Here is a 14,671-nt window from a genome sequence, read left to right as displayed (position 1 = left end):
ATACACCACCTGAAGAAATCTTTACCATCAAAATAAGCTGCGACCCATTTTATGAAAAGAGATATAGTTTCCTCAAACCTATAAGGCGTTTATGGCTTTGACGTTTAAAGTACTTTACAGCCGACCCTTCATAAAGCTTAGTAAATGTAAACCATGCCACGTGCCAGAGACGGCCGAGACGCGAAGGACCGGACTAAGAGTAATTTTGTTTCTTCCGTACCTTAATTATTTAATCATTATTCTGCACATTTGAAAATATTATTAAGATAATGAAAGCAAAAAATATAAAATCTTTAATAAATACGATCGCAATCATAGAAAACTGGTCCACAAAGTTTTTTGATAAATCAAATAATTTTGACGATGTCACCGGCCTTTGTTTCAAATCCAGAGGGTACATTCATATTGCTGTTATATTAAAAATAATACATGACTAGAGAGCGAAAAGTATGCAGCAAAATTTTGAGAAATATGATCATGTAATATGCATGAAATTTATGCAAATATGCTGTAACTTTATTAATATATGCAGAGATATGCAGTTGCATATCCTCCAACAATTGAAAAGAAGTGTAATAACACAACTAAATTTATTTACAAATTATAAAAACAGGTTTATCAAGCTTAATTTTTTTAATAAAAAATACATAGATAAATAAAATTTTTAAAAATTATTGTCTTACAGTAAATAGTGACAAATAAATAAAAATTAATAATAATAGGCCATTTAATTAGTATTTTTGTAGCAATTTATTTTTAAATACTTTTGGAAATATTGTAGCAAAAAATTTTGCCGATGATCCGAAAACATATTTTGTAAATAGAAATGCGGTTTGTAGCAGAAGCTACAAAACACAGTGCCTTCTTGAAGAATAAATTCAGGAAAAGACCAGTACAGGACACGGTTGATAAAAGCGTTAACTGTTAATTTAGAAGAGTCGAGTGATGATGACAGTGACTATTTCGATCAGTAAATAAGCAGTTGTGTTAATAAGTAAATAGTTGTGTATATCAAAATTCTAACTAATTTGCCGTAATAAAAAGTGATTGAGTACAAAGTTACTTTGTTTTTACTTAAAATAAAAAAATCGAAAGGCGCAGTTGTCGGTAAATGCAAAACTCAGTCCTGCCCTGTGCTTTTACCAGAAAAGGTCTTTTCAGGTAGGTATCGGTGAGCGGATTTAAGACATCCGGTTGTGACGGCCTATTGAATTATAATGGGAGTCAAATTGGTGTGAAGTCATAAACGCCAAATATGTTTGAGGGAACTCTACCTGAATGTTGTAAAATGAATACCCAAGCAAGCACACCAATTGAACTCGGACGAAAACTATAGGATCGCAGTACTCCCACGCCTAATGAAGAACGCAGCCGCATAAATCCAAGGCCGACTGATCTCATCCTCATGGAATGATGCGACCCAGCGTCCAAGGGCTAACAGAACCCTCTCAGGCTAAGAGCATCTGACGACATGGAGAATTCAGACTCGGAACCAAAACATGCACTGTTGCAAAATTAATACTCAAGCAAGTACAACATGAAAACCCACAAAGCATTTACACCACTGCCGTATTTTATAAATTCCAACGCTCTATTTTAAAAATGATGGACCCCGTACTTTATGGATGTTGGATACCGCACTTTCGTTCTTTAAAAATGATGATAACGCAAAACATTTTCAGTAATATTTATTAATAATAAATTAGAAATTCGCAAAAACGCGTTACTTTTACGCCGAAGTTGTCGCCATCAAATCAAAATTAAAACTGAATACAAAGGATCGAAATAGTGACCTTTGCTCAGATAGCTCACGTGACAGTGACGTCATCGTACATCACGATGAGATTTCAGAAATTATTTTTTAATATTTTGGCCGGGAAATTGCACATTTTCGGGCTAAATTGAGCAATGTTTAAACCAATTGAATTGTTTTTAATAACTTCATGTATGTAGGAAACCTGTTTTCGGTTTAATGATGATATATTAATACTTATCATATTTAAACAGTATAAATATTATTAATTATTATGTTTAAATATTAATTACTCCTCGGAAAAGTTATCCGCTTTGACTGGCCAACTTAAATCGTCTTCCGAAATTTCCCAAGAATTTAGAGATTTGTCAAAATACGAATTAGAGGCTCCGATAAATTAAAACTCAAATCGTACTTACCCCGCCGTTTTGGACAAATATCCACTTTCCTTCGTGTTCATAGCACTAACGCAATACATTTTCACTAATATTTATTAACAATAAATTAAAAATTCGCGAACACGTACTACTTTCAAGCCAAAACGGAGCTCCAAATGCCCCGATGTTGCTGCCACCAGACCGAAATCAAAACTGAACGCAAAAAACCGAAAAATCTGACCCTTGCTCAGGTAGTTCACATGAGAGTGACGTCATCGTACGTCAAGATGAGACTGCAAAAACTATTTTTGACGTTTCAACCGGGAAATTGCACATTTTCGGAGGTAATTTAACAATGTTTAAACAAATTGAATTGTTTAAAATAACATCATGTTTATAGGAAAACGGTTTTCGGTTTAATGATGACATATTAATACTTATCATATTTAAATAGTATAAAGAATGTTAATTGTGTTTAAATATTGTTTACTGTGTCATGATAATTTATATTTTTTTTTATATTTGTTGAATATACAAATCGCATATAAGACAATTCGTACGTACTCCTTTTTCCCGCATTTTTGGAAAAATATCCACTTTCCATCGTGTTTACAGCACTAACGTAAAAGATTTTGTTAATATTTATTAACAACTAGCTGACCCGGTGAACTTCGTTTCACCTACAATTTAATTTTGAATCTGCAAAACCGAATGCTTTGAAAACTTGCAGATGTTTTAAACATATGATAAGCATAATAAATTTTTATTCAAAATATATTTACTTATCCCCTCCAAAAAATTGATGACGTCAGCCCAAAATTTGCCAAATGAATCCTATCTAAAATGTCCAAAATAGGATGAATCTATACTTGTGATTTATTATTCCATTCATATTTTTTAGATTTGCTTATATAGGGTGACTCAAAAAAATTAATGAATGGGTGAATTAATTTTAATGATTTAATCAGGAACTGCAAAACCGAATGCTCTGAAATCTTGGAGATGCTTTAATGTTATCATAAGCATGGTAATTTTTTTATTAAAATGTATTTGTTCATTCCCCCTAAAAAATTGATGATGTCACCTGAAAATTTTGCTGAATAAATCCTATCTGAAATGTGCAAAATATGACGAGTTTTTACTTGTGATTTATCATCACTGCATTAATATTTTTTTAGTTTTGCTTAAACGGGGTGTCCCAAAACAATTAATCACTGGGTCAATTTCTTTTATTGACTGAAAACCGTAAATAAACTTTATTATTATCAAGAATTGTAAAACTGAATATTTTGAAATGTTGCAGACGTTTTGAAGTTACATGTTAGCTTTTTAATCAAAATATATCTGTTTATCAAGCCCAAAAACTTGATGACGTCAGTTCAAAAGTTTACCAAATAAATCCTACCTAAAATGTGCAAAATATGATGAGTATGTACTTGTGATATATCACTCCATTAATATTTTTTGGATTTGCATATACAGGGTGACTCAAAAAAATTAATGAATGCGTAAATGTATTTTACTGATTTACTCAGGAATTACAAAACCGAATGCTTTGAAATCTTAAACATGTTTTAAAATTATCATAAGCATGGTAAATTTTTTATCAAAATGTATTTGGTCGTCCCCCCTAAAAAAATTTATGACGTCACCACAAAATTTTGTTGAATAAATTCTACCTAAAATGTACAAAATATGGTGAGTTTCTTCTTGTCATTTATCATTCCATTCAAATTTTTTTGATTTCCATATACAGAGTGACTCAAAAAAATTAATGAATGCGTGAATTTATTTTATTAAGTTAAATCAGGAACAACAAAACCGAATGCTTTGAAATCTTGCAGATGTTTTAAGGTTATAAAGAGCATAATAAATGTTTAGTCAAAATATATTTGCTTATCCCCTCCAAAAAATTGATGACGTCAGCTCGAAATTTTTAATACTTTTCACAATCGCACGGAAGAAATAGTTTTGTGTGACACGTCAGTCAGGCGACAGGTCCGTCAGGAATGGCCAACTATTCAAATTCATTCCAAGTGGCGATTCCCGTGCAAAATTTAAGTAATCGTTTGAAAGAACGTGCGCATAATAAATGTCACATGAAATTAACTGAGCAGAGTGCAATGAGTAGCTGTCAAACAATGTATCACGCACCGGCGCCTTCTATTTAAAAACGTACTTATTTTCGTGAGGGATACTCACACACCACGTACTGGCGCCGTTGTAGTACGTGGCTGTATATGAAAAATGATTTTCCCTGTTTTCCTGCTTTTCTCTTGAAATTTTTCCAAAATTTTCTTTGCTATAAACCTCACGGAGCCCGAGACCTTTCCAACGAATGCAAAACCGTGGAAATCGGTTCGTGCGTTCTGGAGTTATAGCGTCAGGAAGGAAATCCCGACTTATTTTTATATATTAGATAAATTAGAAATTCGCGAAAACGCATTCCTTTTACGCCAAAATGACACGCCGAAGTTGTCGCTATCAGATTGAAATGAAAACTGACCACAAAGGACCGAAAAACGTCACCTTTGTTCAGGTAGCGCACGTGATTTATAAACTATTACGTCATCGGAGTTTGAATGCAAAAAATAAAAAAAGCCCCTAAAATAGGCCAATTAAAGACGAAAAAAAAAACAAAAAAAAGACAAAATAGGGAGTTGAGCAATAACTTTTTATTTTTAAAATTAACTATTTACATATTTAACTTTTTCTGGCGTGTTTCTCCTTATAGCCAAAATACCAGTGGCGGCTCGTGACTTTTTGAAATGGGGACACAATTTGATTGATGAGTTAACTATAAGATATAGAACAGGTTGTTATTACCAATTAATAGACGAAATTGTGTGACGGAAATAAATACAAAAATACATCCCAAAAAAGTTTTCTCCATATACTTTTTTGCCTTCGGTTAAAATTTTACGTTCATGGGATCTAAAAGTTCATTTTGAACAGTTTTAGGCGTTCCTTTAAAAACCGTTGCTTCTTGCAAATGATTTGATAAAGCAGAGTCAAATTCAGCCGTAAAATCAATCAGCCCTCGAAATATACCTGGATTTTGTGATTCCCTACTTTCGTCATGTCCACGTAAAGCAAATTCAAACATCTACTGTGTTCAAACACTCCACAAAATTTTATGCACATTATCAATCGGCATAATATATGGGGATTTTTGTCGACCCTTGCGTTATGTACCCGAACATTATTAATATAAGCGGTGTGTAGTTGTTTCCGAATGTCTGTATTACCGAGAAGATTATCCAAGAATCTTTATCATACGTGTTCGCGCCGAATGAAAATTAAAACCCACAACAGTAACTCACTCCTGCCGAGCACGGTCGAAACGGGACCCCAGTCCAGTTCTATCAGACGGCTACGACGTGTGGTTACCATGGCAACGGTGTAAACAAAACATCTAAATCAGCCATGATTCGGTCTCTGTGCCCAGGTTTTATCAGCAATCATATATCATATACATATGTCATATTTCCAAGACACACATCTTTAGATGTAAATGGATCTAAGTTTTGATACATTCTAATACAAGTGGAGCGAGATAAAAAAATTAATTTTGACAATTATGAATTTATGACACATATTTCCGGATAATTTTTTAAATATTGAAAATTATTATTTTATCATGTCCAGTGTGTTTGTAAACGTTGTAATTTTGGGGGGGCACGTGCTCTTGTGCCCCCCGGCACCAGCCGCCCCTGCAAAATACACGTATTCGGAGCCACCTTCAGTTCTGTGACAGCTCTAAACGTGGTACCTTCTCGCTTATTACTTTAAAATCCGTGATGTTGATACGAAAAACATTTTTTTTAACGAGACATTTAAATTCTGTTTTGACCACGGCCGACTAGGTAGATAACGCTTGAAGCGTTATATGGCCGTCGCACTCCGCATAAAATTGGGTTCTAGGAAAGTAAGCCTTGACGGTACGAAAAGGGGTGCCATCGATTCATTCCATGTTGTAATAAAAGTGCAATAAACTTCTAAAAGTCACTACATCCACGCCTTGGAGAGCAGTGTTGCACCGTATGTCAACATTTCAAATGAACGTCTGTATAGGCTGAATGCAACACTTCAAAATTATATTGACGACTTTCAGTTGATTTCGGCCTGCAATGGGTTCAAAGGGTTAAGCAACGAAACTGCACAGGCACTGAAATTTACTGCAAAAAGTACATTTTTGTGTGTAGAGTTCCTCTTAAAGGGTTTTCCTATGTCTTAACCTCGGTCTTAACTCAGAGATTTAGTTCCAACGCTATGGAAACCATATTTTCACATATCCGTCTAAAAGGAGGTACGAATGACGCAACTGATGCTCGAGCTGCCGAATAGGGTCTACCACAAATTTTGCGATCTGGCGTCCTAAAAGCTTCAGCATTAAATAACACTGCAGGTCCGATAAATCACGTTACACATAATCAATTTGGAATCAGAAGATCTACAATTATTGGTGTAGATAATGAACATAATGAAGACTTACGTCTGCCTGATGATTTAAATTGCAAAATTTATGGTTCAAATTCATCCGCTAAATTTTCATTCATGCCATACTTAATCCCTTGCATTATAAAATAATATCACAATATACTATTACGGCATTACGGCATTGTTATTAAGATTGTAAAGTAGCCGTCACAATAAGTTTAACGCCTCAAGCGCTCAATAAACCCCTAACCAGTGTTGGGCAGTATCTAGATACTTGTATCTAAATAAAGTATCTAGATACATTTTTGGGTGTCTAGTATCTGTATCTAGATAAAATCGAATTTAAGCACAAAATATCTGTATCTAGATACAAAATTAATGGTGCAGATACAGATACATTTTTTTATTTAACTTTTTTTTCAGCAGTTATTAGTTGAGTTATACTAGTAGTAATTTTTGATACTTCATGTTGGTGATTTTGGTCACATAAACTAAAATAGAGGTAAGAGATCCACTAATAGTGTTCTGTCACGGAAATTTTCATATTTTAAATACCATAATTTCCTACATTGTAGCCTTCAGTACTTATACATCTTTAAATATAATCCTGAGGGGTAATAAATCTAAGCCATGGTAAAATGGTATTTTAAAAACCATAAACCACAATTCACTATTCACTGCGTTTTACACTTATCGGGGCAATGCATTTTATCTGTGTACCTGAGCAACCCGGGTCAGGTAGGCCCCCTGGTTGTATTTGTGTTATTAAATAAGAGTAATTTTAATGGTAAAAATATTTGTTTAAGGTTATTATTTTTAGAAAATAATAATTGCGTGTTATATAATGATTAATTTGTTCAATTAGCACAAATTAGTTCTGTAATCGACTAATCGAATGTTCAATACATACATTTCTCTCGCATAAATCGCATATTTGTTAGTATTTTATACCTTTATTTTTCAGACAAATGTAGCATTTTTTCCTGTTGCCACCTGTGTCATTTTTTCACTTTTTCATTGTTGGACCTAACGCAAGGCGGGCTTGGCAGGTCCGTTTTGCCCTAGAATGTGCCGATTATGTTTAAGTGTAAATCTTGGGGAATAAAATTAATATTTTTACAACCCTAGGTAGAGTATATATAATCGTGATATATTCTCAGAAATCGTGAAACGAGATTAAAATAAAATGAGTTTCAACAAAAATCTGAAAATTTAAAGTTGCACTCTGGTGATTCCGGCCTGCCAGGCAGCCTTTGATCCTATAAGGGGTTTAAATACCTTTCTAAGAAATTTTACTTATTTTGCCTTAAACGGAACCAGCAATTCTTCCTAAAATTTTGCCTGCCGCAGCGGAATAGACGATTACCGGATATGGGCATAAAAACTAAAAACATCGTAAGCCGATACTGAAGAATAATAATTTATGACAGGTTGCCGACAACAGACCTTCAACACAGAATAATCATTTCCCGTATTCTTTTGAAATATTAATTTTAATGCTGGAGATAATTATTAGAGATACTCAAACACAATTTGGACACTGTAGTATGGGAATAAAAACAAAAAAAAAAATTCTTTTTAAGCGTACGTAATAAATATTGCACAATTTGCGACACATCAAACAGCGAAGCGATGGCCTATTTGCAGGAAAAAAGAAAAGATTTTTCAGTCTTGAATAACTATGCTACAGTAAAATGTTTATTTTTTAAATTTAATACCACAATCCCTTCTTCTGCACCTGTGGAACGGGTGTTTAATAGCGGAAACCAAATTCTGACACCAAGAAGAAATAATTTAGGTGACGATACGTTCGAAATGTTAATTTTAAAAAAATCATTAAACCATTAAACAATACATAAACATGTTTTCAGTTATTTATATTTTATTCGCCAAAGCTTCAAAAAGTATCTGTCCCCAACACTGCCCCTAACCACAGCCATTGATTAAATACATATGTATTTAATCAATGCCACAGCTTATAGATGCCATAAATTTGGGGCGAATGCCGCATGCCATTCAGTTAGTACAGGGTAGTACCAGTGAGTATAGATGTTAAATATATAATCACTGGTAGTACTTAAATAAGAGATCAGCTGTGTCCAAACAATGTTTTGAACGCAAGATGTATCACCGGTAGGAGCATTTATAAACTTGCTTAGAAAATTTTCTGTTACATCCCTGTTCCGGACGGGCCCACAAGTGGAGAGTAATAAAAATTACAACCATCCTAATCACTTCAACGAGTGGTAGGTAGCATTCGGTATATCTTGACGGGTACTTTAATAGGTGCTGTCTGTTTTAACAAATAGAGGGGCAGAAAAATTTTTATTATACAAATTTGATTTTTTTTACAAAATTCTGAATGTCTGGGGTACTAAATCCAGACGGATTCATAAACTACTAGTGTTTTAGGAAAAAAATTGAGGTGACGTTGACACATTAGATGGTGGGACAAATTTTGCTTAGCGTTTTAACACTTCCAAGATTATCGGTTTAATACAATTCAAGTCAGATGGAAACGAGACACGTGTATTTCCATACTCATGAAATATCGAAAAAACGTGAAAGTAGCCTACTAGGATACTTCCTTACCTTACGCTCGAGAAGTAAAAAAACTAAAGAGGAAAAGTGATTTTTCTAATACTCGTTGCAGTTAAATAAAATTCATAAAGTAAAACACTGTTTTTGCAAAATACATTTATTTCTAATAAAATATGATGTTCATATTATATTAACACAGAAAGATACAAATGTCTACAATATTGTGGAATGTTAGCACAAGTAACCAAAGATAGCGACTTGAAATAGAATGCCAATTTATAATAAAGACCCTGTTTTTTTTTTAAACAAAATGAGCATTTTCTAAATAGATATAGCTTAGCCTAGCACGCAACTTGTACAAACATAAAAAGCTACATACAAAAATAAATAAAGAAGAAACATAACAAAAAAAACCGTTACTTTAAGTAAATTTCCTTATATAAGTACAAAATTACAACTAAGAGTTGTAATTTTATCTTACGTACCGAATAGTCAGAGGGTTAGTACAAAAGTTTGCAATAGAGCAGTCTTACATAAGAAGAATCTGATAATACTTTGGTCGATTCGTAATCACAACTAAAGACATTTACATTAATCACGAAACTCTACACGGACGCAAAAGTCCAGATAATTGACTATCAACTTAAATTACCTCCAACGTTTTGAGAATATGTACACACCACCTATTCGAAATTCTTCAAATCTATACAATATCTAACAAACGTCCTAAACTTTGTTGAATTGTCCTAACATACACATATAAACATAACCGTGATAATCACGTGTCAACAGATGTTATAGCATCGTAATGGGCACTTGAAGTGGATGGCAGCAGAGGTGACACAATCGTTGGTCCCACTTCTTCTGGTGGTGTGTGATGGTATCGACGTTTGGTTTGCATCACGCCTGTTAAAAACGCACAAATGCAACAAAGTGGAAACGCAAAGGCGCAATCAAAGGAAATAATTCTCAAAAAGTTTAAAACAAAATGCACTTAATAAGAAGCGGTTAAAGCAATGATTAAATGAAATTGAAAGGAAAACTACAATTAAAAGTGACATGAAATTCTTACTCTGCCGAATTCCGTTTCCTGGAAATGGTCGCCGTTTAAATTCCTGTGTTTCGCCAATTTTTCTTTATTCATCGGGGTTCCTGCATTAAAACACACCACATGCTTTATTTTATTAATCACAACAAACCGATTCTTTGTACACCAAAAATGCAAACCACGCCACACCCAACTTTTCCGGATTCGAGGAAAAAGGAAAAGTTGAACGGGCCGCCAAAATAAGAATTTCTTGTCTAAAATGGAAACATTACATGAAAAGTAATCACAGCGTCAACACCACCAAAGCTTTGCTTATTTTTGCACTTAACTTTACAAGCTTTAACCCGACACCTTCATAGAACAAAGGTTTTAAATACATGACAACAGAATGTTTGAATAGTTAGGTACATATGTATTTACAACTTAATGTTAACTTCACAACTTTTAATTCAGTTGGCATGGGCCAACTAAGCCGTGTATCTCTTTAACATGTATACTTTGTGTATCTCTTTAACATTTCTTATAGTTATCACGCTTAAAAAAAATCGGGTGCCCGATTTTTTACGCGCCACTGTATATTCGTAATTTACCGAGACATAAAAGTATGCTCGATTTCGACTCATTGAGAGTTTAACTCATTATTAAGTTTACAAGTCTAAGTTCCAGGAAAATCATTAAAAAAATTCCTTACGTCAATTTGACGTGTACTTACAAAAACAAAATATCGATTTAGACAAATAAAAAAATGTGAAAAGTTAGCCACTGTTGTCAGATTTATCTTAAACAATTTTTAAGTTTCTTGTTATATTATAAAGTGAAGAAAACAATGGATTAAGACAAAATACCTCCAAAATTATTTTGAATAATGAAAGTCCGATCGATTTTAGGTACCCAATACAAAATAGTGAATTAAAATATGGTGGAATTTTGAAAAGAAAAATTAAACTTTGAAGTATCTTCTACATTTGGACAAAAGAATGTTTTTATTTATTTTTTCGCTGCTCCATAAACGTCCTAAACAACTTGTTATAGAGTTGATACGCAATTCTCAGAACACCTGTATATTAAATTTTATTTTATCTGAAACTGACCTAAGGAGCGTCAAATATTTGTGATAACACACGTAGTTTCTCAAGTAACATACTACATAGACGTGGAGGTGGCGTTGTGATCACTCCTTTCTACCAAGTTAGTGGATTATTATGAAAGAGGAATCATGAAAATTCAGCACAAACACAATTCTCCACACGTGTTTACTGAAAAGAGCTTTAATAATATTAATCGTTGAACAGTATTTCACAAGTAACCTTAAATAACAGACACACCACATGCTCCTATCATGCCAAAATCAACCTACACTCATGCACATGCGCTTTTGATTAACAATGTACTGACAACATGACGACGCTTTTATTATGCTCGAATTTTACAGAGATTTAACCAAGTACCAATAAAACTGTTCCATAAATAAACACAAGCACTACCATTACACCTCCCACAAAAAGCCGAAACTCACCAACATAGCTCAGAAGAACCGGCAGGAAGATCAGCCCGTGCGCAGCTCCAAACAGGACAATTCCCAAGTACATCCTAAAGTAAAACACTTGGAAAATCTGCGACTTGGCGAATCCCAGCACGATGATTCCTCCGAACTTCGTCAAGGTAATCCCCGAGAAAATCGAACTTCCCATTCTCGTCAAAGAATCGGCCGCTCGCTCTAACCTCGTCGTCTTTACAGAAACAGAGAAACTGTGGACTAGATGTGAGCAGAACTCTACTGCTATTCCCACTGCCATCACTAGATTTACTAATGAGACTGCGTTCAGTGTGATATGCCACCAATACATCAGTCCGCCTAAATTCACTATTATCATAAGAATGGTTACGACTACCACGATAGACGAAAATACATCCAGTCCCATCAACAAGAACGTGACAACAAAGATGGCGGCCAAACTTATCGCCATGCTTTTTAGAGTATCTGGCCACATGGTCAAGTATTGCTCGTAGAATACGTAGAACACCGAGTAGGGGAATACCTCGATTTGACTCGATGGGATTTTGGTGTTTATTGTCGTTGTAATATTGGCAGCGATCTTTCTGGCGGAACGCATGCTTTCGTAGTAGTCTTTTGACGTTTTAAGTATCGTGTGATAGGCCATGAAATAGGAGGCGCCCACTCGGGAAAGTTGATTTGTCTTATTCGTTACGTAGTTCACGCCTTGGCCGTAGGCAGCGTGGCCGGCTTTTGAGCAAGTTGGGTCTGGATTATCCTGCAGGAAGAACGATACGTAATGTTCGAAGTCATAAGCTATTGGACGATGGTTATCTGGGCGGAAACTGATGTTGCAAGTAGCGCAGCCGCCTGCAATAAAAAAATATCGTGTTAATTAAAGCTTCAATTATTTTACTTACTTAATTCGTAACTATTTTAAAAGACAAGTAAATGGTAATTTTATAGTTCATGAGATGTGGTAATAAAGAACGTATTTCAAGCAGATGTGCAAACAAAATTAATGTTATAGATGTTGTAAATGAAATTGTCATATTAAATAATTCAAACATTTTAGCCGACAAGTTAACAGTTATTTTTTGAACAACTACTGGACATTATCTAGTCATCACGCGAAACTGAGCTAGCATTCCTGGTGACATATTTATAGACGTTCATAAACATTATTATTATTATTATATTACGAAAAATCGCAATGTAACAAACGAAGCACATATATTCAGAACTACTAAAATTTTACGGTGTGATTTTGAAGGGGTTGAACGACATAATGGCAAAGTTAGTGACGAGTGATTAATAGTTTTTGACAGGTTAGTTTTTGTTATAGGGGTTGAAATTGACACAAGTGAAGCCCATAGAATCGAAATAGCAAAGAATTATTTATAAAATTGCAAAATAAGAAAATATAAATTTACTAAAAATACAATATGCACGATACAGTAAGTACATATACACTGAAATTTTAAATGTACGTTCTTGGCACGGGATTCTACCTGCTATCTATTTAGTAGCATTTAAGGTATGTTTACGTAGTTAATTATTACAGTCCTCAAATTACAATGCAATAAAATTTTAGTGGATACAAAAGTAATGTTTCAATAAATTTCAATAAAAGTAAAAAAAAAAGTTTGACATAAGGAAAATGGAGTTGCCTCCGTTTTAGAACACTACAGAAAATTAAAGATCAAAAAATTTTTGAAAAAAATTCGTTGTTTCAAATATTTTTAAAACTTGTAAAAATATTGCGCCTACTAAACAAAACGCATTTTTGTATATTAAACACTCACAAAAAGTGTCACGAACAATGCGAACAAAATAAGGAGAAAAAGAATTTACTACAAAATCAGGACAACTTATTTTGGACAGTGTATGGAAAAAAACTTCTGGCTATAGTTTACCGCTGAATCGATGCCCAATTTATACTTGATCTATTACTTAATATCATAACATCTTTTTTACATCATTGTTAAACACTTAATAAAAAAAATGTTTTCAAATTTACAGATATTAACCCGGCAACAGTTTTTACAAAAAGTATTTTATTTAAAATCGTTTTGTAACAATGCTTGCAATTCTGTTACCAGATAAAGTGAATACATTAAAAAAAAGAACAACTAGTCGGTTAGAAAACCCTTTTTCGTTGTTGGAGGAAAAGCCCTGGAGATCTGATACAAACCAAAATTGCTCTTCCACTAAGAAAAAAAATTAGCACCATCATATTTCATAACGATACTTAGTAAAAGTGGGGTCGAAATAACGGCGCTTTTGGCTTTTTCATTTAAAAAAATGTTGAACAAAAGCCAAGGACACAAAAGTTTTCGACATCTGAATACAAAAAAGTGACAAGTGAGTCCAAAAAAAGTAATTTTGACATTTTAACACGAAAAAGTGACACTTCATGGACGTGACCGTAGACGTAAAACGACTAGATTTGTAACGGTTGCCTAAAAAATGTTTTTCTATATGGGCACTTCAAAAACGTTGTGTTCTTTACGGCCTTAATATGTCAAATATCTCTTTTAGTCATTATTAAAACTCAATTTGGTTCCTTTTATAAAATAAAAGCTGCCCTCACTTTCGTAAAACAGGTAATTTTGTAGATCGTTCACACCATAAGTTATTTCTTATGTGAGTGGCAATTTCGAACTTTCTACAATGCAACTGAGAAGATACCACATTGTAAATTGTTTTATGATAACTCCGTCGGTAAAAAAGGGAGCATGATATACATATGTTTCAAGTGAGTTGTATTATAACAAAATTTTGTGATGATGTCATTCTACTAATAACAGTACTCGGGAAAAAGTACGAGTCGTTCGTTCTTGATTTGATCAATAAAACAGATTGTCTCATTCATGAATTTTTTTAAGTTATTCTGTATTCGTAAAAACTAAGAATATATTGATAACCGTAAGTATAGTCATAATATTTTTCATATTTTAGATAGAATTTATTGTGCAAATTTTTGAGATGATGTCATCAATTTTTTGGGAGGGAGT

General features: G+C 33.7%; 1 protein-coding gene across 3 annotated transcripts in view; it reads right to left on the bottom strand.

The window, feature by feature from the left end:
• Nucleotides 1-9,252: 9,252 nt before the first annotated feature.
• LOC135123697 (NPC intracellular cholesterol transporter 1 homolog 1b) overlaps nucleotides 9,253-14,671 on the bottom strand; it is a 34,019-nt gene continuing 28,600 nt past the window's right edge. For 2 of the 3 annotated variants that reach the window (XM_064048547.1, XM_064048549.1), the window contains 2 exons: nucleotides 11,676-12,524; nucleotides 9,253-10,017 (listed from right to left, as the gene is read on the bottom strand). In XM_064048547.1, the coding sequence (XP_063904617.1) occupies nucleotides 9,890-10,017; nucleotides 11,676-12,524 (977 nt within the window). In that variant the 3' untranslated portion in view covers nucleotides 9,253-9,889. Of the gene's footprint in view, nucleotides 10,018-10,183; nucleotides 10,264-11,675; nucleotides 12,525-14,671 lie in introns of all 3 variants that reach the window. The other variant, XM_064048548.1, reaches the window with a different exon arrangement.

Source organism: Zophobas morio, unplaced genomic scaffold (genome assembly GCF_036711695.1).
Source record: "Zophobas morio isolate AGI-343-1 ecotype UQ-CSIRO unplaced genomic scaffold, CSIRO_AGI_Zmor_V1 ptg000006l, whole genome shotgun sequence".
NCBI classification, from domain to species: domain Eukaryota; kingdom Metazoa; phylum Arthropoda; class Insecta; order Coleoptera; family Tenebrionidae; genus Zophobas; species Zophobas morio.
Note: the sequence above shows the minus strand (reverse complement) of the source record. Positions and strands in the feature narration are given on the sequence as shown.